At 40.6% G+C, this 23,502-nt stretch overlaps 1 protein-coding gene across 4 annotated transcripts in view; it reads left to right on the top strand.

Moving 5' to 3' along the window:
• Positions 1–19,738, top strand: part of LOC308120926 (calcium/calmodulin-dependent protein kinase type II subunit gamma) — a 66,849-nt gene extending 47,111 nt beyond the window's left edge. The window contains exons 7-20 of one of the 4 annotated variants that reach the window (XM_080481856.1): positions 541–643; positions 1,186–1,269; positions 1,843–1,937; positions 4,011–4,133; positions 4,787–4,870; positions 4,976–5,018; positions 9,381–9,421; positions 11,465–11,542; positions 13,684–13,728; positions 14,503–14,548; positions 17,259–17,334; positions 17,499–17,593; positions 18,394–18,645; positions 19,627–19,738. In XM_080481856.1, coding sequence (XP_080337982.1) covers positions 541–643; positions 1,186–1,269; positions 1,843–1,937; positions 4,011–4,133; positions 4,787–4,870; positions 4,976–5,018; positions 9,381–9,421; positions 11,465–11,542; positions 13,684–13,728; positions 14,503–14,548; positions 17,259–17,334; positions 17,499–17,593; positions 18,394–18,626 — 1,146 coding nt within the window. In that variant the 3' untranslated portion in view covers positions 18,627–18,645; positions 19,627–19,738. Of the gene's footprint in view, positions 1–540; positions 644–1,185; positions 1,270–1,842; positions 1,938–4,010; positions 4,134–4,786; positions 4,871–4,975; positions 5,019–9,380; positions 9,422–11,464; positions 11,543–13,683; positions 13,729–14,502; positions 14,558–17,258; positions 17,335–17,498; positions 17,594–18,393; positions 18,646–19,626 lie in introns of all 4 variants that reach the window. The other 3 variants (XM_080481855.1, XM_080481858.1, XM_080481857.1) reach the window with 3 other exon arrangements.
• Positions 19,739–23,502: the final 3,764 nt, after the last annotated feature.

Below are 23,502 nucleotides of genomic sequence, written 5' to 3'. Positions count from 1 at the left end.
ATGCCCCATCATGTCCTCCATTGAATGTAGTTTACTATACTGTCCTAACACTCAAGTTTACCAAAGGATACATTTAAATTTAAGTTTACAAGTACTAACGTTCATGCCGCTGTGCTTTCTGTCATGTTAAAAGTTGATTTATGGTTGAATTTTATTGTCTTTTTCACATTATGAAATATTTATGGTTTGGGACATACAGGCAACAAAAATCACAACTTTTCTCATGCTTCATAATCTAAAATCTTGTAAGTCTGTATAAACCTTTTTAGATTAACTATGAATAGGATAAATTGGATAAATGCTAAAAAAAAGTATGATTTCTTTTTTTTAATTCAATTTACAACAGTTGTTCCACTCATGGTTTTGCACATCTACAATACACGTACAACACATTTGGGAGTCAAAAAAAAGGTTTTATGTTTCTTTTTCTATGTATCTTTTTTTGTTGATATTTTAGGAGTGTTTAACCAGGAATTTTGAAAATGGTAATATTTGATTATCACAGTCTTGATGAATCGTGGCTCTCTGTGTGTTTCGTAGCCAGAGAATCTCCTCCTGGCCAGTAAGATGAAGGGAGCAGCAGTGAAGCTGGCAGATTTTGGTCTTGCCATTGAGGTGCAGGGAGACCAACAGGCATGGTTTGGTAAGCAATACCAGCATCCTCTCAGCGCTCACTCGAGTACGAAACCAACACCATCAGTGAAAGTATCTCATCTACTGCTAGCTGAGGGACTTTGTGTTTCAGTGCATTATGGTAATAATATGCAATATTTTTGTTGTCGTTTTTCCAGAGAAATAATAAATAAGAGCAAACATTTAAGGTAACGTGCTAAACGATCAACATTTGTCCCAGGGGGAAAGATTGCTTTGTTTGTTTTCTCATCGTGAAGTCTTGCAGTACATTATTTGCATTCATATTTTGAATGTTAAACGATATTTTGAATATCTGTTTTACCTGCAGCAGTAAAATTCATTGGTGAAAAGTAGTGTAGTAGCCTTTTAAGTCAGCAGAAGAAGAGACGGACGATGCGGGATGTTGAGATAAGCTCAGTGTGCTTATTTCTCAGTGGAAACCCTGCAGAGAATTCATATTTATCATTTTCTGATGCTTTGTCAGGAAAAAAACCATAGACTTATGAAGTCATACAAGGCGACCTCTACACTGCTATGTTTATGTTCTTGCAGGATTTGCTGGAACACCGGGATATCTGTCCCCAGAAGTGCTGAGAAAGGACCCGTATGGCAAACCAGTGGACATATGGGCATGTGGTTAGTTAAGCAGCTTCCACACATGAAAACATTCCTTTAAAAAAAAAACAAAAAAAAAAAAAACTCATGGAAACTGGTCAAACTCATGTTTTCTACATTCTCACACGGCTTAATGGTGATGTGTGGGGTTTGTAAGTTATTCCTGTGTCCTGGAATTTTTCTCTTCTTCTCACAGTCCAAAAACATGCATGTGAGGCTCGATGGAAGCCTAAATCCCCCCTAGGTGTGGATGTGTGTGTGGTTTCCTGCCTTCCCCTTTGCTGAGTCACCTTTTAGATTTTCAGCTACATCACAGAGTTTATATCTCAGCATTCACTTGTTATACCTGTTTATGTATGTGTACACTGCAGCAATCCTGTTTGAGCTCCATTTATGTGATTTCTTAATTTTGACATTTTTTTTTTGTCTCTATAAGACTCTGCATGTGTACACAATATTTAAATCCAATCTGTGTGTGTGTGTGTGGGGGTGTGTGTGTGTGTGTGTGTGTGTGTGTGTGTGTGTGTGTGTGTGTGTGTGTGTGTGTGTGTGTGTGTGTGTGTGTGTGTGTGTGTGTGTGTGTGTGTGTGGCAGGTGTCATCTTGTACATCCTGCTGGTGGGCTACCCTCCTTTCTGGGACGAGGACCAACACAAACTTTACCAACAGATCAAAGCCGGCGCATACGACGTACGTTCTTCACTTTCATATATCAGATATTTACCCTTCTCTCTCATTCTTTTAGGTTTCTCAGTTGAGTTTATATATTTTGCTTGCGTGCAGAAGTACAGAATAAATGTTTTTTTTTTGTTTTTTTTACAGCATGTAAAAAAAGAACAATTCAGCATTCTGCTATAAATTTAATCAAACTGTGCTGGTTTCCTCAAACGAACCAACCACACAGATTTTGCCTGTTTGCATCAACAGTCTCTCCTCTTTCTGAAGGCATCACACTCATTCCTCAGAGTTTAGAAACATGCAGTTTTTCAAGTTTCGCTCGCAGCAGTTGAGCCCTGGAGCCTTCCTGCACTTCCACATCAGGTGGTGAACTTACTGACCATACTAGCTTTTATTCATCAGAAAGAAGAGAAAATTGTTCCACGCTTGGATATTCAGCAGACACAACCAGAGTTTGGCAGGGATACCGTGCTAGAGTTGGCCACAGTTCTCCAGTGAAATATATTGCTCCTACTTTAAAGTTGCCTCGATGTAAAGCAGCTTTCAACCAAGACGGGTGGGGTGGGGGTGGGGGGGTGGGGGGGGGTCACGGCTGCCACAAACAAATAAAGGACGCTCACTGGTGTAGGCTGTGCAAACACTCAGGAGGGTAGAATTACCTGTAACCTACGCTCACATGGTAAATACATGTAATTTGCATGTCTCATCTTTCATCTGCCTGAAAAAAAACGTTTTATTAATTTAAAGCTCTTTGGAAATTAGGAAGAGCAAATTCCATATGTTTAAGACACCGGCTTTATGTAATGCAGCGATCAGATATCAGCTTCCAATATAAGTAATCATTTACTTGTATTTGTCATTTTGTCCATTACTCGTAATTATAATGAAAAGAAATCTTCAATTAGTGTTGCTTTAATCTGCGATTATTCATTTACCCGTTTTATGTTATGTGACAATGAGACTATAGATTTGTTTTGTGTGATGGTGCCAACGCCTCGATCGGAGCCCTGCAGAACACCTACACTTAAGCCTCACCTTGAATTCTGTCATACAAGTAATGTTTGAAATTTAATTTGAGTTTTTAATTGCTTGCTGCTTCTTGTTTAATTGTTTAACCTGATGTATAGAAAGAGAAAATGATGCTCTGTGAGTGAGCAATAGGCTTCTTGATCAGATCTCGTCATAGTCCTGTGGGAGATAGGAAATTATCAACCGTATTAATTTCCATAATTGGAGGCAACTCCATTTAATGAATGTGCATAATATGAGAAATGATATGAAGTGATTGTGACAAGCTCTTGTAGTAATATGTACTTCTTGAGTATCATCACTGTCACACAGATACCTTGTTTTTTTTTGTTATTTATTTAACTACTTTCATGTTTAAGGATATGCTTTGTTGACAGCTTCTGTTAATTTCCTGTAGTAATAACATGTTTGGTTTTGGAGGGACAGGTGTGTTTGTGGCCGGCCTGAGTAAGAGCAAATACACTGACTTTAAAACAATTAATCAATGATAAATGACAATTTTAATATTAGATATCCTCCAAAGCAAATGGAAAAAAGTTTTTTTATCAATTTTACAGCAAACAAATAATCTCCTAACTCGTCTGTTACATGCAAAATCCTGTAAAGAAAAGCACAGAACACACAGACTGCAGCTCTGCAAACACAAAACGTTTCTAGGATGTCTGCATTAATCTGGTGGTTTTTTCGTTTTGCAGAATCTGCCTTTTTTTGCAGGGATTTAGTTTTTCCTTTGTAAAATCTATTATAGTCCTTGAATTGCAATAACTAACAAATCCCTTTGTTGTGATCAGAATTTGTATATTTAATTCATTTGTTTACATTAATTTTTGAAGTTGTGAAACATTTTCAAATTTCTTAAACAATGTCGATAATCCTCATTTTTTCACAAACATATTTTACTCTGCAGTTGTATGTGTAAAAAAAATAAAAATCCCTGATATACTATGAAGTATAACCTGTATTTCCTCAAGTGTGTGTGTTTGAACACATTCTTCAGTGAAGCTGATGTACGCAACCATTCTTAACATTTCCTCCTTTTCCATCGCTCTCTTTCAGTTTCCTTCTCCGGAGTGGGACACAGTGACCCCCGAGGCCAAGAATCTGATCAATCAGATGTTAACCATTAACCCTGCCAAAAGAATCACTGCCGACCAGGCCCTCAAGCATCCCTGGGTCTGCGTAAGTCCCATTTGTCTTCCGCAACGTCCAACACGTGATGTGGCCTCCTCCTGCCCTCTACCTGCCTTATCAGGCAGCCACATGTTGACTCGGTGTAGGAGGAACTGCAGCGCGAGCTCTCCGACACACTCGGGAGCACAACGGCATCGAGCTGCTCAACTTCACAACCAAAACAAAAGTAGTTTTGGGCAGACCGATGCATTTAAGAAATACGGGTGGAATGGCGGTAATGAATTTGACCTTTTTTTTGCATCTTCCTCCTTCCTCGTGTCACGGACGACACCCACAATCGTGAAAACAAGAAAAAAATATATACTTTTACATATTTCAACCCGGAGCAAACACTAAATTAGCTTTTTGATAGTAAGATGAGGTTCAGTTCTTAAACTGGCAACACTAAAAGATTTAAAAACAATAGAGGGTCATTTACTGTAGGTGGTTCTTTTGTTCATGTTTTGTCGATTTCCTTTCCTAATGTGGAAAATATTGAGCAAAGCTAAAGGGAAGAGACAAACATCTCGTGTTGTTTTGTCTCCATCTCGGCCTTTTCCATTTTAAATCGGATCTCAGTGAAAAGATCGGCTTCTCGTCTCCATCGACACAAAATTCCACTGAATTTAGTTTTATCTCCGATGTTTCCTCTCTTTCTGCAGCAACGCTCCACCGTGGCGTCCATGATGCACCGTCAGGAGACTGTGGAGTGTCTCCGCAAGTTCAACGCCCGGAGGAAACTAAAAGTGAGCGCGGACACACTGAAACACACAAACACACATACCTACGGTAATAAAAATGAATATTGTTGAGGGATGTTTGGTTGTTTTTTTTCTGTTCTTTGTCTTCAGGGAGCTATTCTCACAACAATGCTGGTGTCCAGAAACTTCTCAGGTGAGCTTTGCCAGCTAGTAATGTTAATGAAAGATCCTGTTTTCCTGGTTGGACGTCTTTCAGAGGACGATTCTGCGATTCTGCCTCCCGTGTGTGATCTGTTTCTCTTCAACAGCAGTTCTGATTTAGATTTCCTCCTTGAAGGCAGACTGATCATCTGTAGCATGGCTCGCTTTTGATTGAACATCTAATTTGTGGGCTGAACGAGATCCTATCCAACTAGTGCTTTATTGCTATTGGCACTGCATTCACGGGCTGCCATGTACATAAACAAAGCAGCTCCAGTGAATCACAGCCAATTACTTTCTACTTTCTGCAGGTCATGTCGGATCTAGACTGAAATCAGACAGCAGTCCGGCCAGACTTCTGAAATAGCTCATTACATTAACTCTTGGCTGTTCGGTGAATGTCCGCAGACGTAAGACTTATCATTTGAAATACAGGTTTTTGCAGCAGGGAGAAGAATTCCCACACAGTGCTTTGCTTAGGTTTAATTGAAAAAAAAAAAAGAAAAAAAAAAGATGGCCGTCACTGAAAGTCTTAGGTTAGTGAGATTGAAGTCCATCAAGTGAGGAAGAAATGAGACAAATCTTATACAGTCAGGTTTTGGTCTCTTTCTCGTACCTCCGCCACCACTCTGAATCCCTCTCTGTCCATTAGTGGGACGGCAGCATACCAGCCCTGCCGCTACCACCAGCACGGCCGCAATGGCACAGGAAGGTACGTGTGCTAGAGGGGGCGTTGGAGTCGCACACTGCCAACGTCGTGCTCGGGCTATTGGCATGTGGCCTGGGCTGCTTGAGATCCTTCCCCACCCCACCCCACCCCACCCCACCACTCCCCCGATACGCTGCCTGCACGCCGATGGACCACTTGAAATTGGCCGTCGCTGCACTGGAGCATCTCGCACCCACACAGAAACACAAACAGTCGGACGGAGCTCGGCTCCTGACCTCCCCTCCAGAGCCGCTCGTGTAAAAACCACACACACGCCCAAACACTTTTACCTCCCGAAGTGGTTTGTTTTCCCGCAGCACCGATGCTCGGGTCGACGCCTGCCCGACCGTGCTCGCTGCAACCGTCCCCTCCGCATGGCTCCGGCACTAACCAGCCAGCCAAGCATGTTTCTGAACGTACAGTGCAGTGCGGTGTGCCAACCTGCATGGGAAGCTGGACAGACTGAATGCGTCCCGTGTCGACCACTTTTCTTTCCTGTTCTTTTTTTCTTTGTCTGCTCTCTCCTGCCTGCTCTGTTGTCTTTGTGTGAACAGACGGAAGCCACGAATACGACAAAGTCAAAGTTTCAGCGTGCTTCAAACGAAGAGCTCAAAGGTTTCAGGAAACTACTCGTGAGCCAATGCAATTTGTTATCATGAGCTCGGCTCGCATAGAAAGACTTTAGCTTAATAATAATAATAATGATATTTTTGTTAGAGTGAGTCAGAACTCACAGCTGGACCGAGTGATGAATTCCTCCTAAACCAGCGATATAATGTAAGATTATAACATTAAACCAAGAATTATTCGAGATTGAGGTTTAGAAACAAGAAATATTTGTGCTTTTGCTTTTTTTGAGTCTCATGTCAAGACATTTTTTTTTAACACCCTCAGTAGATTCTCTGGGAAAAGAAATGAAGATTTTTAAAGACTTAAAGAAATTAATTGCCCCTTGTGGGATGAATACAGTTGTCCGAACTGAACTGAACTAAAGACGTTAAAGGTCTTTAAAGGTGTGGCTGCTTCCTTTTAAGTTGGAAACTGGGATGTTGGAATCATGCAGTCACTGTTTTTGACACTTCTGTTTTTGAATTAGGAAAAGATGCTTCTGGAATCGCTTTTGAGCCGTTGACTTTTTTTTTTTAATCACACATGTGAATGGTAATACAATACACAAGTTAGCGTTGAATCAGCTCACTGGTCTAACCCAGGTGATGACCCCGTGCCCCACCATCCCATGTATGCTTAGTGGTTAAAGGTACTTCACCAGCAAACCAGACCAAAAATAAATAAATAAATATTTTTTTTCAGGGTTTTTTTTATTTTAAGAGGAGATGGAGAGTCTCACACGTGGACAATGAAATTCAATCAAGATTTTTTATATACTTTTGGGATCTGTAGTGACTGAAAAGAGCTGTAGAAAGCCCGCTGGAGGATTTTACTGTGAACATTAGATTGGTCTTTATTGGACCTGCCACACATCACATAAGGATTCATACTGGACCTTCTTATAGGTGTAATTTGTCCTTATTACATTTCCATTACTTCGATTTTAATTTATTTATTTATTTATTTCAGAATTTGTGTTTCATTAGGTGAACTAAACTTCTTCCCTCATCATGAGAAAACCTCTGAGAGATCTTTGTCCTTCCGGTGGGTTCGGGCCACCTGTTTGAAGCGCACTGAACCTTTGCCGGGTCATTTAAAACGTGACGTTACGAGCCACTCTCTCTTAATGGACGCTCTCACAGGAAACCTGCTTTGACCAACAGGAAGATGCTCCGCTGATAGTTTGTCAACTTAATTCATCACTAACGAAGACTGAGTGTCACTATTGACTTCACAGCGGTGGCAGAATTAACATGGTATCTGCAGCTGTGACGTCTGGAACCCCACCGTTCAGTTTGATGGCTGGGTTTGAGCTCGGCTTCATAGCTGTTGCGCCGATCGAGACGGAGACTTTGAAGTAGATGCTGCATGCCTGACATGTCAACGAGCCACCGTCACCGCATGACCCCATCACCTCTGTGGAAACGAATTAAGATTGCCTCTTTACCAGGCGGTAACAGCCTGACAGGTGTTTGTGTCTGCCGCTGTCATCTTGAGTCCTCGGTTCAGATGCAGATTATTAAATACATTCCTGTTTTCTTGTCTTCTTCATCGCCCTCCTTCCTTCTTTGTAAACGGAAGGTAAGGGCGGATCATTGAAACGTGTCGCTGCAGTGTGTGGCTGTTTATTTTTAGTCTGTCTGTGTGGACATCCGTCGCAAGTGTTTGTGTTTGTGTCATTTTCTGTGCAAGTCTGATTGTAAGTGTCATCAGTATATTCGATGTAGGTGGGTCTTAAACAGGTAGTAGTTGGTTTGGGTTTGAAGCAGACCATCAGTCCTTCATCTCATCCAGTAGTTTATACCCTCATCCATTCATCATCTGGAAATCCTCAGACGGATGGAGGAATGTCTGCTGATCAATAACTGAACTAGGATCAATATATGTGTATAAAATGGAGTATTTCTGAGCCCAAACCCATGCTAGTGTTTTGGTTTTGTTCTTTTTACAGTTTTTTTGTTGGACTTTGTTCTAACAGTAATAGATAAGAACTGTTTTGCCCAAAATGTATGTTTTAAAAAATAAAATAAAAAGTTAATGCTTAACACCTGGAATTACATATGCTGTAATATAAGATGTAAAAAGGATCAAATTGACAACTTTAAAACCAAAGATTTTAGTTAATCTTACACATTTCCACTGCGATACACAGAGCTAATTTTTAGAAAGCCATAACTTCTGCTAATGTTAAGTAAGTAAATATTGTTTATAAAGCACCTTTCACAGATAAAGATCACAAAGTGTTTAACAGCAGAAAGATAAAAAAAAAAAAGAAATAAAGTTAGTAAAAAATACAAGTATATTTAGTAAAACTGATGAATCGGGAATAACAGCTAAGATACAGAGCAGCAAATAAAAGTAGTAAAAGTTTTACAAAGTACATTAAATTAAACAGTAAATTCTGCTGATTTAGTAATATAACCACAAAACGATTTTCACCTTGTCGTGGTTAATCCAATCAGAGTATTAAAAACAGGTATTTTTTGAGGGGTTATCTATTTAAGTAATAGTTTTGAATCCAACCATTACATGTTCCTATAATTATATTATCACATGTGACTTACAAAACGAATTAAAAAATAACAACATTTGTAGATGAAGCTATGTGTTGATTGCAACAATAGAAGTAGGTAAAAACAGAAGGAATTCTCCAAAGCATTCATTTGAATTTCAAATAAATAGAAAATACTCCTACTCAGTACTCAGAGTACTTTCAAATAATATAAACTATTTATTCAAGGTTTGCTTTTTAAATTTTATTTGGCATATTTTTCCTCCAACTAATAAAAAAGCATCATAACTGTGCGTCTGGCTGATCAAATCTTAATTTTATGAAGACATGGATTTTATTTTAAATGATAAAAACACAATATTGAATTACACATTTGTTCATATTATAAATACTTGTAGCAGAAATGAGCTAAATTGCTGCTAAACTTCTTACATTTTCATTTGAATAAAGATGTAAAATCAGCACCACTCACAGCTCGTATTAAGGAAACTGCATCCTCACAATTCATTCTCTTTTTCTTTCAGCATGCAAAACTTTACTAAACAAAAAGTCGGACGGTGTGAAGGTAAGTTCTCCCACCTGTGCACATTTACCAAAACAATCCTGTTTGTCTTTCTGTCTCTTTCTGTCTTCTGTTCTCTCCCTATTGATCCTTCACCCAACTAACATGTATGTGATTTTATGACCTTTTTAGAAATGCATTGAAGTTGGACTCCATATTGGTGCTCCATATTTAGGATTTCTAAAGTCTTGTATGTAAATGTGATTTAAAATTGTTTTGTCTTGGTTTTTTTTTTTATTTTTATTACTGGTTCAGGGTAAAAGTTTGATCATAAAAACAAAGTAGGTGGTTGATCATGTTTATCAGTTTCAGTTAAAAGTAACATATTTGAGACTAAGGTGAAAGTAAGCAACTTTATGAAGCAGTAAACATTTACAACAATATTTTAATTTTTGTGTGATAATATGAGCAGGTTCAAGGTCTCAGTGGTTTGGATTTGAGCGTCAGCGATTTGTCAGCGATTTGTCAGTCAGCGTCGATGCATGCAGTGAAGTGCCCTGGTCAGTCTAAAACTTAACTGCCCGTCACATACATTTATCAAAATGATAATTAAAATTACTTTAAAAAATAAAAATAAAAAAAACAAACACCAAAAAAATTCTACATATCAAATTCAATTACCTCCCTGGTTTAAGTTTTCCTTTTGCAGCCGTTTTAACCCTCCCTCTGTCTCATCTCTGTTCCTGTAAGCTTGTGCAGCTGCTTTGTTTTTCTCTCTAACCGGGATCAATCTGGCAGCTTCACTTTTTTGCTGTTTTCGATTAGCTCCTCTTTTTGTTTTTTTTTTACCCGATAACCCCTCTTTTTTATTTTTATTTTTTGCCTCCTCCTTTTTCATTGCTGTCTGTCAGAAAAGGAAGTCCAGCTCGAGTGTTTGTTTGATGGTGAGATCGGCTCTGTCGCTTTCCTTCTCTTCCTCACACTGCCCACCTCTCCCTCTCCGGTCTACCCTTTCTCCTTCTCTCTCTCTCTCTGTTTCATGTTTTGTTTTTTGTTTTTTTTTGGGCAGAGGTGCTTTAGGCGTCGTTTACGACCGTTTCCGTCATATCCGATTTCTTTTCCTCCGACATTTTGCATCTCTTTCTACCATTTAAACTCCAATTAGCCCTTTTTGGCTTCATCTCTGACCATCACATGAGAAAAGGACATTTTAATTACTGCAAACATCACGAGGCAGTCATTATCCCCTTTTTTTTTCAGTTATGGCATATTTATTGTACCTCATTAATTTTCTTTTGCGTGAATTCTTCTTTTCTCCTCCTCTTGTAAATAAAACAGCTGTCTTGGCCACCTGCAGATATTCTACAGTTGACACCAAGAAGTAGTGCTTAAAAACTCATTTAGAAAGCAGTTGTGCACATAAGGTATATTTTGAATAATTATAGATGAAGTTTATCATAACTTTACAACTTGGTTAATGATTTCCTCTCAGGTCTCTTCTACCTCTATTAGGTGATTTAATGGTATTCGAAATATTCACTGTAAAAACCCTTGCATGCACGTACACACATTGGAGGAAAGAAAATGTTCATCAAGGCCGTTCACTGCATGCTCAGACCTGGACTGGTAAACATTGCAAACCTATTTCCTTACGCTTTGACATAGATTTTGGCTTTGTTGCGGCCAGAAATGTGTCGCCAGTTGCTGGAATTTGTTTACAGCTTTCCCTTCAAAACATAAAAATACATATATATATATACATTCATGTTTGACTATAAATGTGCTGACTAACGTTTTCCTTCTTATTGATGTATGACGTCTGCAAACGTTGTGGACTCCTAATACAAACATAACAGCTCTATTTGCATGTTGACACTAGTCTTTTTTACGAGAAGATTAAATGAATAAATATCCAGATTAAACTGCAGCTGTCATTTAAAGTGCGCCCGGCTGTGTGCACATGCACCTGCAGTCTTTAGGATATGTACATTGGCCATGTGACGACTCCATGCCTGTTTTCCAGCTTCGGCTCCCAACAGATTGCATCTGGTTGAGATGAGTTGGGAGCGGTGGGAGTCACTGTGTGTTGTGTTTCTTTGCCCTCAGTCGCAGGGAAACAGTAAAAACAGTGTAGTAAGCAGCAGCAGCACCAAAGACAGCAGCATGTCATCTTCAGCTCCAATGGTACCTCATCTTTATTTGGTTGTGTCGCTTTTTTTTTTTTTTTTTTTTTTTTTTTTTTAATGGCTTCATTTCATCGTTTCCATCTTTTTAAGTGTTTTAGTTTAATCTCACCATCTTTTTTTTTTTTTTTTTAACCACATCACACATTCTGGAAACTCTTTTCTGTTCTGGGTCTCATCTATCATCCTCTGCCTCTCCGCTTTCTGTTCTGAACACAAATTGTGATGTTTGGTGGTGAATTTGACGACTTTAAAATTGAACGACTGGTCTGCTCCTTTGAGTGTCTCCTCCCGGCTTGTGTTTTTACCCCGCGGAAAACGCTCCGCTTATATTTACTCAGCGCCGCGCTGACAGGTAGACAAATGACTTTCATTTTGCTGAACAACAGCAGATACTTCAATCAAGTTGTGCGCAGCCACATCCTGGCGACTCCTTTGTGTGTCTGACTGCGTCACCTGAGCTCTGCCTGCGGTTCGCCTCTGAACGGAAGTTATTCCAATTTACTTGGAAAGCAGGTTCACCCTCTGCAACATGGGAAGAAAAAAATCCCCTTTACAAATTGGTTTTCAATGTCCTAATGATTTGCTCAATGACTCGGACTTGTGGGTAAAACGGGAGCTCGGGAGGACCGGTGAAAGACAGATCATGATTGAACGAGGATGCAGCCTCCTGTGTGGGATGGGATTTAAGCCACTTATACAATAGAAACTCACACTTAAACCAAACAAATCTTAAGGTTGAAATATGGAAGCCAGGAGATCTTAACTCTTTGCTTTATCAAACCTAAATTGACAGAAGACAGTTGGGGAAAGTGACACCAGGGAAATATTAAGCAAATTCCAAGGCTTCCTCTTTAAAAAATAAGGATGAAATAAATGCTGTTAATGAATCAAGAGTTTTACTGTTGCAACATCCAATGCAAGCAGAGACCACAGACACTGAACAAACATTTCTTTTAGAATGTTTGAGAGGATGAAAAGAGCAACAAAGCTTCTACACTTTATCTTATCTAGAGCCAGGAAGGATTAGTTTATCTTTGCATTGTGCCACTGACGGTGGAAAAACTGCTAAGTAATGCAATCAACCTGTCACCACTTCTTAATTAACACCAGAGGAAGCCGCTGCACGGTGAATAACACAGAGTACTGTGACTACATATCACTTGAGTTTTTGTACAGTCGAGATGTAACATGTTGCTCAGCATGTTTAAGGTTGCTGGCATGTCGATCTTATTGCCTGTAGAAAGCGGTAAAACATTAGTCGCTTTTATTTTTTCTCACATTCATTCTCGCTGAATGATTTCATATAATTCCAGAATTATAACTGAATTTGGACCAACAACACCAGCTATATTCAACTCATTTGGAGCGTTCCTGTTTGACTTTACGCGAGGCTCTGTGTCTCCAATAACGTCACGAAAGCCCAAAGTTATTTATAATCCATAGAATTCCCACCTGTCATGAAAGGGGCTGCATGCTCTAAGGTGAGGTTCAGTCTTCATGGAGGCCAGACTGACTGAGTAAACCAGCTCTCTGTGGGTTTGTTCTCCAAACTGTGCAATATCCAGAGCTCTTGAATTGCTTCGTGCTGAATGTCATTGTGGCGGGTTTCGGGCTGAGGAGGACGAGGATAATGGGGGTTCGGGCTCCTGCCACCTGGGAATTTAGATTTTTTGGGGAGGGTTTATTAATCCAGTAACTCGCAGGCATCAGTACTAACATGCAAAGTTGGGCCATATATTTCAGATTTGTGTGAACCCTTTTGTGACGCAGCCAACTTTCAGCAAACCGCATTTCCTCTTCCTCTTCCTCCTCCTCCTCCTCCTCAGTCATTGGTCCTGGCTGGTAAATATGTGTTTATCTGTGTTCGTGGCTCTTTCTGTTGCATTTTGGGGACCTTAAAATCATCCTGCAGTGGTGAATGGGAGAACAGGCCGACGCTCAGCGCCTCAACATTGACAGTCATGATCACTGTAGCTGCTCCACAGCCTCTACTGTAGCTCCTCTGCTTCCTTGTGGTGTGCACACATTTTGTCAACCTGGAATACGTTGCTATTCCTTGGCATTTTTGTTGCCGGTGCCTTCCCTCCCTCCTATTCATCCCCTCCCTGCATGGTAAAGTGTCTCCTACCTCCCCCCCAGGAAGCCCAGACAACTGTTGTACACAACCCAGCTGACGGCACCAAGGTAAGCTGCTCCTTCTCCAACCTCGAGCCACCAGCCACTACTAAGACACGTGGAGGATTTTCTCTAAAAACAAATATCTGTAACACGTTTCGAGTCGTAGGTGCTCGGAAAAAATTTATGTTTTGATTATTTGATTGTTTTATCTTCAGCTGAACCCATTCTCTCAAGGTTTTACTTCTGTAATTTTGCTCTGAATGACAACAGCAAGCTGATTTTTATTTCTCAGAGAAAATCCTACACGTCGTTCACGGCGGCGCACGCCCCTCTAAACAACTATTACAGCTCGAGTTTCTACTCAAGTAGAAACCGACTGCCTTGCTGCTTGCACTGTAATGTTGGTGCACAGGCTTGTAGCATCACTAGAAATCCAAACGCTACCGCTACTGCACTGTTTTCTTTCTCCTGACACTTTTTTTTCCCCACTTTGGCCCCAACCTTTTGAATTAAACACTCAAATTCAGCCCACAATCTGAAATTGCCACACAGACACACACACACACACACACACACACACGTTGTTGCTTGGTTCTGTGTGGCTCTCTGCGCTTCCCCTCGCTGCTGTTCTGGCTGGTTTGTCGTCCTGGGTGGGAGGCCTTCATTCCTTCATCTGTCCATCAGGTCGTCTCTGTGCTTTCACAAGCAAAGTCTCATAAGCTTCTCCACCCTTTCCCAGTTACAAATGTCTCGCTGATGTCTCTTCCCTTATATGAAATCTTTTCCTTCTTCCGTCTTCTTCTTCTCTCTCTGTCCATCTGAACCCGTTTTGTTTGACAGGGCTCCACAGAGAGCTGTAATAACACGGAAGAGGAGGACATGAAAGGTAGGAAAGGTACTTGTCCAACTTTCACCTTCTCTGCATGACTCTTTTTCTTCACCTAATATCTGGACCAGGAATGAAATGACCAAGTGTTTACTTATTTCCCTCCAACTGAGTTAAAGCAGGTCTCACGGGTTTCAGCATAGAGCTTTAGTTTTCACTTGAAACGTTGTCATGTAAACGGGGCCTGAGTCAAGTTACTAAAGGGTCATGGATATTTTATTCAGTGAAAATAGATGAAAGTTATGTCTTCATATTGTACATGTATAAGGACTGAAATTACTCCTGCTCCAATAACATATTGCTGTATCCATGTATGTCTAATGTAAACATGTGAGTGGTATTTAGCAGTGTCATCACAAAAGAGCAGGTTATGGATATTCAGTTCATTCTATTCAAGATGCCAAACATCGGATTCTTAGTTTTTCAGGTTTATTTCAGCACACAAGACAGAGTTGGCCTGTTTCCAACATGTATTCATGAGTTTTAAGATGACCTAGTTTTTATCATCATTCTTAAATAACTGTTCAAATGTGTGCCAGAAATTCACAATCATACTTACAATTAAAAGAGTTTCATCACATTTATAAATTAGGGCGCAGGGCTTGTTCCCATTAGCTCGTCGGTTTATGGAGAGTGAGCCAGCTGCAATTGAGGTAATTACTACTCAGTAGAAGTAGTAATTCTAAGCAAAAATGTATTTCAAAACTGCAGTTTCACTTGGTTTTCTTTGATCTGAAAGGACATGAGCAGCGTTTTACAGCCTGTTGTAGACTTACCACAATGCTAAATTGAGCACTCTAGTCTCTGTAGTGGTTTCCAGATAGTCAACACTGTGTCAAGCTCAAATTTGACCCAATGACACCAAGATGTATGAGCTGGAGGCGATTTTTGTAGAAAATGGGAAATTAGTTACAGAGATCTTGGTATTAATGGTTTTAAAGATGCTGCGATAGCTTGGAGGTGCTGCAAATAGTGACATTTAATCATGGGTGTGTAGGGAAGCAGAAGCTATGAATGGACCGAGCACTACCTCAGGGGAAACACTAAAATGGCCGATGGACAACTTATATATATGAATATGCTTCATACAATCTGTCACATTCACCCACTCGCACACAAACGCAACGGCTGCCATGCAAATCATGGGATTGAACCACAAACCTCGGGACTGGAAGATAGAATTGCTTAAAAGCTGCACATTCTTTTATGAAAATTCTTAGATTGGATGTAACTTACGCTCACTGTTGTGAGCACCATATGTGGGCATGTCTCACTGTGATTATGGCTTTCTGCGAGTATCTGCGTGTCAGCGTCACACCACACTTAAACCTTTAATGAGCCGCCCCAGCTCCTGGATGGCCCTTCAAGGTTTTCAGGTGAATGAAGTAGGGCAGAGCTCCGCGCAGCTTTCCTAAAAAGAGTTAATCCTGTTACTTAAGGCTGCGTCCTTTGGATTTAGCAGGACTAGATCTTATACAAGACCATCAGTGGCGTGCCGTCGTTGCTCTTCTTTGCCCCGCTGTCTCCAGGTCTGATTGCACTTACCGAGTGGCTTTGGACAAATGCATTTGCGAAATGAGGATAATGTTCCCTCTGTAAAATAAAACGCATAACAGGAGCACAGAAAAGGCTTCTTAATCGGAAGGACGAGTTGGAAGGAATTACAGAAAAAAGAAGTGACTTATGTTTTGCATGAACGAGTTTAAGATGGTGTTGGATACATGTCGGGAGCATCATCCGAGGCTGTTATTAGTGCATCTGAGTGTATTCGTGTTTGTCTTGTGATGAGGGCAGCGGCTGTCGGGGAGTCTGCCTGTACAGACAATGCAGGGTTAAGGCAGTGCTGCACAAATGAGAAACAGGCCCAGACCCCCCCTGCTCACTGCCCACCACCCACCTGTAAGTCACCACATCCATCTCTGAGCTGTGATCTTCCTCTTTCAGCCCAAAAAAATAAATCTAAAGGCCACATGTGAATATCAGCTGACCTCCTCTCCAAATCTTCACCACCTAATTCCTTCCTGTGCTGCCACCTACTGACATCCTCACCTTACTGCAATTCCCTTTATTATCTCTTGATTGTTTACTTTATCTCTAATATTATTGAATCTACTTTTTCTATGATAAACTTAGTAAATACATATATTTACCCGAGTTAAGAATTCCTGCATATATTTCCCTGGCTGGTTGTACTTGCCAGCGGCTGATCCCCCACAGGAGGCAGCCGGCAGCCCAAGTGTCCCTGTAGCTCAGAGCAGTCTGGCTCACAGCTCCGGTCCTGAACCAGAGTCCACTCTGTCATTTCCCCCAAGCAGCAGCAGCAGCAGCAGCAGCAGCAGCCTGCAGCAGAGTGAGTGACAGCCGGTTGTGTTGGTGTGGTTTGTTGTGCTTTCCTTTTCCTGGTTTTTCCCAGTTCGGCAGCTCGGTGTGAGCTGACAATAGTTATAAACAGCCATAAAGTCTGGTTTGTGGCTGTTTGTGTTTATCCGATGTGATGCATCTCAAGTTTTATGATTCACTCTTATTTTTACGGGGTGAATTGCTGCACAAAAAAAGTGTTTTTTTATCAGATTTCCAGATTGGTGTGTATTAATGGATGGTTGGACCTCTTTCTGTTCATTCTGATGTCTGTGCATGTTCAGCCGTAAGAAGTTTCTCACCCGTATGTAAACTTCCTTCTTTATTTCTTCATTCTCTTTGTCTTCGTCAGCTCGTAAACAGGAGATAATAAAGATGACAGAACAGCTGATCGAAGCCATCAACAATGGGGATTTTGAGGCTTACACGTAGGTTCTTTGGCACTAAATACATGTTGTTGTCATTTTTGATAAACCTTTTCTGTCATACGCATGCAGTACACTAGAGTGAAGAGATTTTGGTGTTTTCTTTCAGCTTTAAGCCCCTCCTTTTTTATTGCAGGGTTATATATGGTTGTATTTGTCTCTGACAGGAGAATCTGTGACCCTGGACTGACTTCCTTTGAGCCAGAGGCCCTTGGAAACCTGGTGGAGGGAATGGACTTTCACAAGTTTTACTTTGAGAACCGTAAGTTTGCTTTCTGTGTTTTGTCACCTTCAGTTGAGTTTCATCTCTTATAATCTGCACCGTTTCGTTGGCTGGTCTCTTGCTGAGACTCTTCTGTACTTTTAAAGCAAAGTCACACTATAACATGTAGTTTAACACTAAATATATATATTATTGAGCTGATCGTTTGGAAGAAGCAGCCAGTATCCCTGGTCAACAGGCTCTTGTTGCTTCCCACCAGATTACAGTTTTCATCATCTTATGGGTAGAAAGTAAATTGTTTCTCACCGACTGAACACACGACTGCATTTCTGAACAAGCTCCCAGCAAACTACGGTGACAATATACAGTCACTGAACATGTTAATATTTTTACAATTTTATCTGCAGGCTACTTTATCACGAAATATGATTAGTCTTTGAATCATTGCATGTTTTTCATTCCTTTGATGGAAACTGGAATAGTTGACTTTTGCTGTGTAAAGGTGCCTTGAGATGATTAGGTTATGGGCGCTTCATAAATCATATTGAATTGGATTGAACTTAAACTCTAAAGGATCAATAAAGTTATCTAATCTAAATTAAGGATATTTTTTCCAAACTTACATAAAGTCAAGTTGAAATTATGGTTCCTGTAGATCTGGTTATGTTCAACTCTACTTAATGTTGCCAAACTTTTTGTTGCCTTTTCAAGTGCAAATATTTCAGTTATTCATCGAATTCTTCACAAAACTTTGAAACATATTTGGAGAAAACGTCTCCATTTGCAAGCCTTTTTGAGGAAATCGTCTTGTTCACGCCGGATCTACCCTCCTCATTTAGTTCTGAGTAAAAACAGCAAACCAGTGCACACCACCATCCTCAACCCGCACGTCCACCTGATCGGGGAGGACGCCGCCTGCATCGCGTACATCCGCCTGACGCAGTACATCGACAGCCAGGGCCGGCCACGCTCCTGCCAGTCGGAGGAGACGCGCGTGTGGCATCGCCGCGATGCCAAATGGCTCAACGTGCACTTCCACTGCTCAGGAGCACCAGCGGCGCCCCTGCAGTGAGCCCACAACATGAGCTCAGGTGAGGAGACGACGCCGTCTGAAGGGTGCAGCCACAGTTTTATATTATAGCTGACTGACAGCTGTCATCACGATGAGCGTCTCTCAGTCAGCACAAGTTTATTGGGATCTGGAAATGTATATATATATATATATATAGACACATATAGACACTAATGTAAGGATTTGGCTACTTTAGCAAAAAAATTATTGTATTGATGGTACTCCTTGATAACGTTGACTAATTCATTTCAGATTTATTTTGCTGCAGGGTACCCACAATTAACAAGTTGTTGACGTCTTTTAGAAATAACTAATGCAACAAGTCCTAGTCCCACTTTCATGAGCACGCACGCTTTATTTTGGAATTTTTGTGAATCATGCCAATGAAGTTTGAGCCAGCCTCCATTCACAAACTTTTGATTAGAAACAACATCTCGACTGGATTCCTCCAAAAACTGCAAATTTAGTACTGATGATGTTTTAAAATGGGTATCAAACATAAGGTCTGTGGGTCAAACCCGCCCGCAAGAGGCTCCAAGCCAGCAAGCCAATTGGTAAAAAGAAAAACATCGGGTTTTTTTTAACACATTTCTTAAGAGTAGCTGACACAACGCTGAGACCCGGGAGGAGATATGGGTGATGCTGCCATGACAATCATGGCATGAGCCTCAGAGCCATGCTGTCAGGGTGAGTTTGTTAAAACATGAGTAATGCAACAGCTGTAGGAGAAAGTTTTTTTGTTTTTGACATTTCACTGTATTTTGCACTAGAAAGTGTCATTACAATTGGCTTCATGTTGAGATTGTAGTCATTTACAGTTGTAATTTGTTTTGCAAAAATATAGCCATTTTCCTCTCATATTCTCTGCGCCATAACAAGGAAAAACTGTAGATAGATTTTAAACTCTACTGTCTGCACTAACGTTTCCAAATGTTTTACTGTGTTTTTAATATGGCTAAGCCGACACGCTCCTCTCCGGCCCTTGTGTTCCTCTCTCCAGCTTCGCCTGAACTCTAAAGCTGTTTGGAGCATTTATTCTCCGTGGTCGTCGGAGTGGTGCCTGGATCCTGGCCAGGACGAGGCTGCTTGGATAACACAAAAAAGTGGGGAGGGGGTGGGAGGGGGGGGGGGGGGGGGGGGGGGGGTTATTAAATTTAAACGAAAGAAAAATACATAACAAACCAAAAAATACGTATTTCAAAAGGCTTGACTTGAATGAACCAACCACACCGACCAACACCAATCCAGTCCAACCCTAGCTGAGATGACGGTGGGGCTCGGCTGACGTCGGCCCATTGTTGCAGATGGTGCATGTTTCCGGTGGCAACATGGGGGGTGATGTCCTCCTGGTCTGTCTCTCCCATGGCCTTTATTTTCCCCGTCTACGTTTCTGTCTGCCGTGTGGAAAAGTATTAACATGTTAAAATTATATATATACCAACAGGAGAAAAAAAAAAAGCAAGTACACGTTACACACATAGAGTCTGACTGGGGCAGAGATTATATCTGGAAAAATGTGATTTTGTTGTGTCTCTACAGAGCAGCAGGACATCTACTTTAATACAAGTATTGTTAGTTTTACAGTTAACAAGTATAGAATTATAGATATATATATGGGGAGCGGGCTTTTTGGAGCAAATGCAAAATGGGTGTTTGAGCGTCTCGACTCAGTTTTGAGAGGTTTCGGTGTTGATAAGTTACTGAAGGGAACTTTTTATTTTGTGTTTTTCTATCATGTGTTTCAAGGGTTTTCATATATCTCCCGAATGAGATGACATTTGAAGGATTAAATTTTTTTTTTTAATTGAAAAGTAATTTTTAACCAAACATGGGATTTTATTTAATACAACTGTGTACAAGAAATATTTATTATATAGGTGAAAATGGGTAATGTTGAGGGGGTGTAAGAAGGGGAGTGAGGCATGAGAGTGAGTGGGGTTTTTTTTTCCTCTTTTTTTCTTTTTTTTTTTTTTCTGCTTTGAGGTCTTGAGGTGTAAATACAAACAAGCAGAGTCACACACAAACATGCATGCACACACAGGTGAGGCCCTGCGCTCCAGCCTTTGAGGTGGAAGCTTCTGGAGCTCTGGACAGCTCATCCTGAAGTTGCAGAAGGCTTCTCCGTCTGTCTGACCTGCAGCGGGTGAAGCCAAACAGCTAACAGTCCCGTCCTCTGAACTACCTAAACTGAAAGCACGGACACTCTCACGCCATCTCTTGTTTTCTTAGTTTATGCTGGGGTTTTTTTGGTTTGTTTGTTTTTTTGGTGTGTTTTGACATGAAGCATGATTCTTTTCGATCTATCTAAAGGCCTGTACTGTTTTTGCACGGACACTTAAGACTCGATGCTGTTGTGTTCGCCCTGCCGAGGAAGTGAATCTTTCTGCAACTTCAGGTTACGCTTGCCAAATTCCTTCCGTCCCACCCTACCTCTGTCCCTCTACTTCTGCCATTCCTGAGTCTTACTCTCCATATATGTTGTGACCTTCGCTGCACAATGCCCACCGCTGTCTCTGTAGCTCTATGACGTTGACGATGATGATGATTACAATGTCACCCTGACGTCTGTCTCCTGTTCTCTGTGTGTTCTTGGAGTTTGTACGTTGTCCGTTTTGCCTTGCTGTACTTCTTTGTGGAGTCCTGGCTATATATATATACATATATAAATAAAAAAAATAAGCATGTTAAAGGGAATGCAGCAGGGAATTTGGATACTGAAAAGGCATGAAAGGAAGAGGGCTACGCCACCTACAGGGCTCTGGGACCTTTGCAAAAGGCAATCAATGGATTGGGTCCCTTTTGTCAATTTCTGTTGTAAATGTTATAGTTGTTAGTGTTTTGATGTTGATATTTCATGATTGTTTTTTTTTTTGTTTTGTTTTTTGCCAGAAATTAAAAAAATAAATAAAAAACTCGCCCCAAAAAAACACAACAAAACTGTCTTGGGTTGAAGTTAGGCTGAGACCGCCACAATCTCTTCACACACATATTTCTACACACTGACATCTTGGGACAAAAACCTATAAACTCCCGTTGCTTGTCACATGTCAATTCACAATATCGTCACACAAGCACATGAGGTGAAAGATTTTCCCTTTAAAGAGGACTAAACATATCTTGTTTATCAGTGGTTATCAAGTTTGCAGCACTGTTTTATTTCTTCTTCTTCTTCTTCTTTTTCCTTCCCACTGTATGGTGAAACCTTTGTGCGTGGCTTTTTGCACCAGCAGAAGAGTGAGGCTTTGCCGTCTGTCCGGTCTTCTGTGCTCCGCTGCCCCGTAGTGATTCATGCACTTATTTAGGCTGATGCTGGCGGCCGCCCCACTGCAGCACCCACACGTCCCGTCCATGTACAGACACGGTCGAGCAGACTTTACATAAATCAAAAAGCGTTGTGACTTGTACGTGAGATTACGTCCTCCTGTGTCCGCCGCCATGAAAACTGTGCCCTCCCCTACACACCCCTGACTACTCGTTGTGAAACCCAAACTGAAACTCTGTGATGTTTTTTATGGTTCTTGGTAGTTCTGTTTGTGCTGTGCTCTTTGGCCCGGGTGTCTGACAAAATGTTTTTTTCTTTTATTCTGTGTGTGTGTGTGTGTGTGTGTGTGTGTGTGTGTGTGTGTGTGTGTGTGTGTGTGTGTGTGTGTGTGTGTGTGTGTGTGTGTGTGGGTACATGCTTGTGAGTATGTGTGTTTCCACACAGTCATGGGAATGTTCAAACTGAAAAAGTAAAATGCAGTTATACTTTGAAAAGCAGAGGAACTCATCTGAAGCAGGATCCAGTTTGCCAGAGTATTTGAACAGAGAGTATTTGTGAAGCTGAAACTTCAGTAACATTCTTCACGGCTGCTCCTCGTTCAGTTCCAGGGTAATGGAGCGTTTGGCTCTCTACGGCACTTATTTGTGACCTCATATCAATTATACCTACGCTTCTGCTAAACAAAAATCTGATGTTGCTGTGAACACACCTTTTTTTCTTGTTTTATGTTATTCAGCAGTAACATATTTGCTCCTCACACATTTGATGTGCAGGTTCTATTTTGTTTTAACTTAATACCCTGGGCTAAAGTATGAGCTCAAAATAATAATAATAATCATCTCATTGTTATCATTACCAGCCTGTAGACGAAAATGAAGCAGTGGTTTCAAATAAAACTTCAACTAAATCAGTGTATAAATACTTGTGACTTTATTGCAATTTAGTACTTACCTTTAAAAATAGATTTTAACCCCATAATCTTATAGTCAGCAGCATTTATTGATCAACATTGAAATGATAAAAGCACTTACGCCACAATTTATCACACACGTTTCTTTGATCGCATTATAATGATACAGGGTATTGACTTTTGTAAATATTAAACGTGACCAAATATTAACTGACCATAAACCATCAGTGATGATAAACCACAGTTAGGTATTGTGATTGTTTGTTGTTTTGCCAAATTAATATTTTTGTTTGAAAAGCGCGATTCTCAAAAGTGCATGACAAAAATTCTTCAGTTCAAATACTTTGGCAATGTTTGTTGAAACTGTACTTGACTGAATCGGGGGATGGGCGGACAGATCCTTGAAATGTTTCAAACCGAGGTGGAAAACGGAATTTAAAAACCACAATCTTTAACAGCAACACTATATATGCAGTTTTGCAAACGGAAGAAATATGCATGTCTACTTTCTGGTAATTTTTCACTGTTTACTTGATAAAGAAATGGAAATCTATGTTATTTGCATCCTCGAGGTTATGAAATGGCTGTCTGAGATATCAAAATCAAATGACGTTATCTTGCATTCAAATGCATAAAAGATTAGAAAAAGCCTTAGCTTTGTATGTTGCCCTATGAAAGTGAATTTATTGCATTGTAACCTTACG

The sequence above is a fragment of the Lipophrys pholis genome (assembly GCF_963383615.2).
Source record: "Lipophrys pholis genome assembly, chromosome: 15".
NCBI lineage: Eukaryota > Metazoa > Chordata > Actinopteri > Blenniiformes > Blenniidae > Lipophrys > Lipophrys pholis.
The sequence above is the reverse complement of the archived record's forward strand: the minus strand, read 5'-3'. Positions and strand labels throughout refer to the sequence as shown.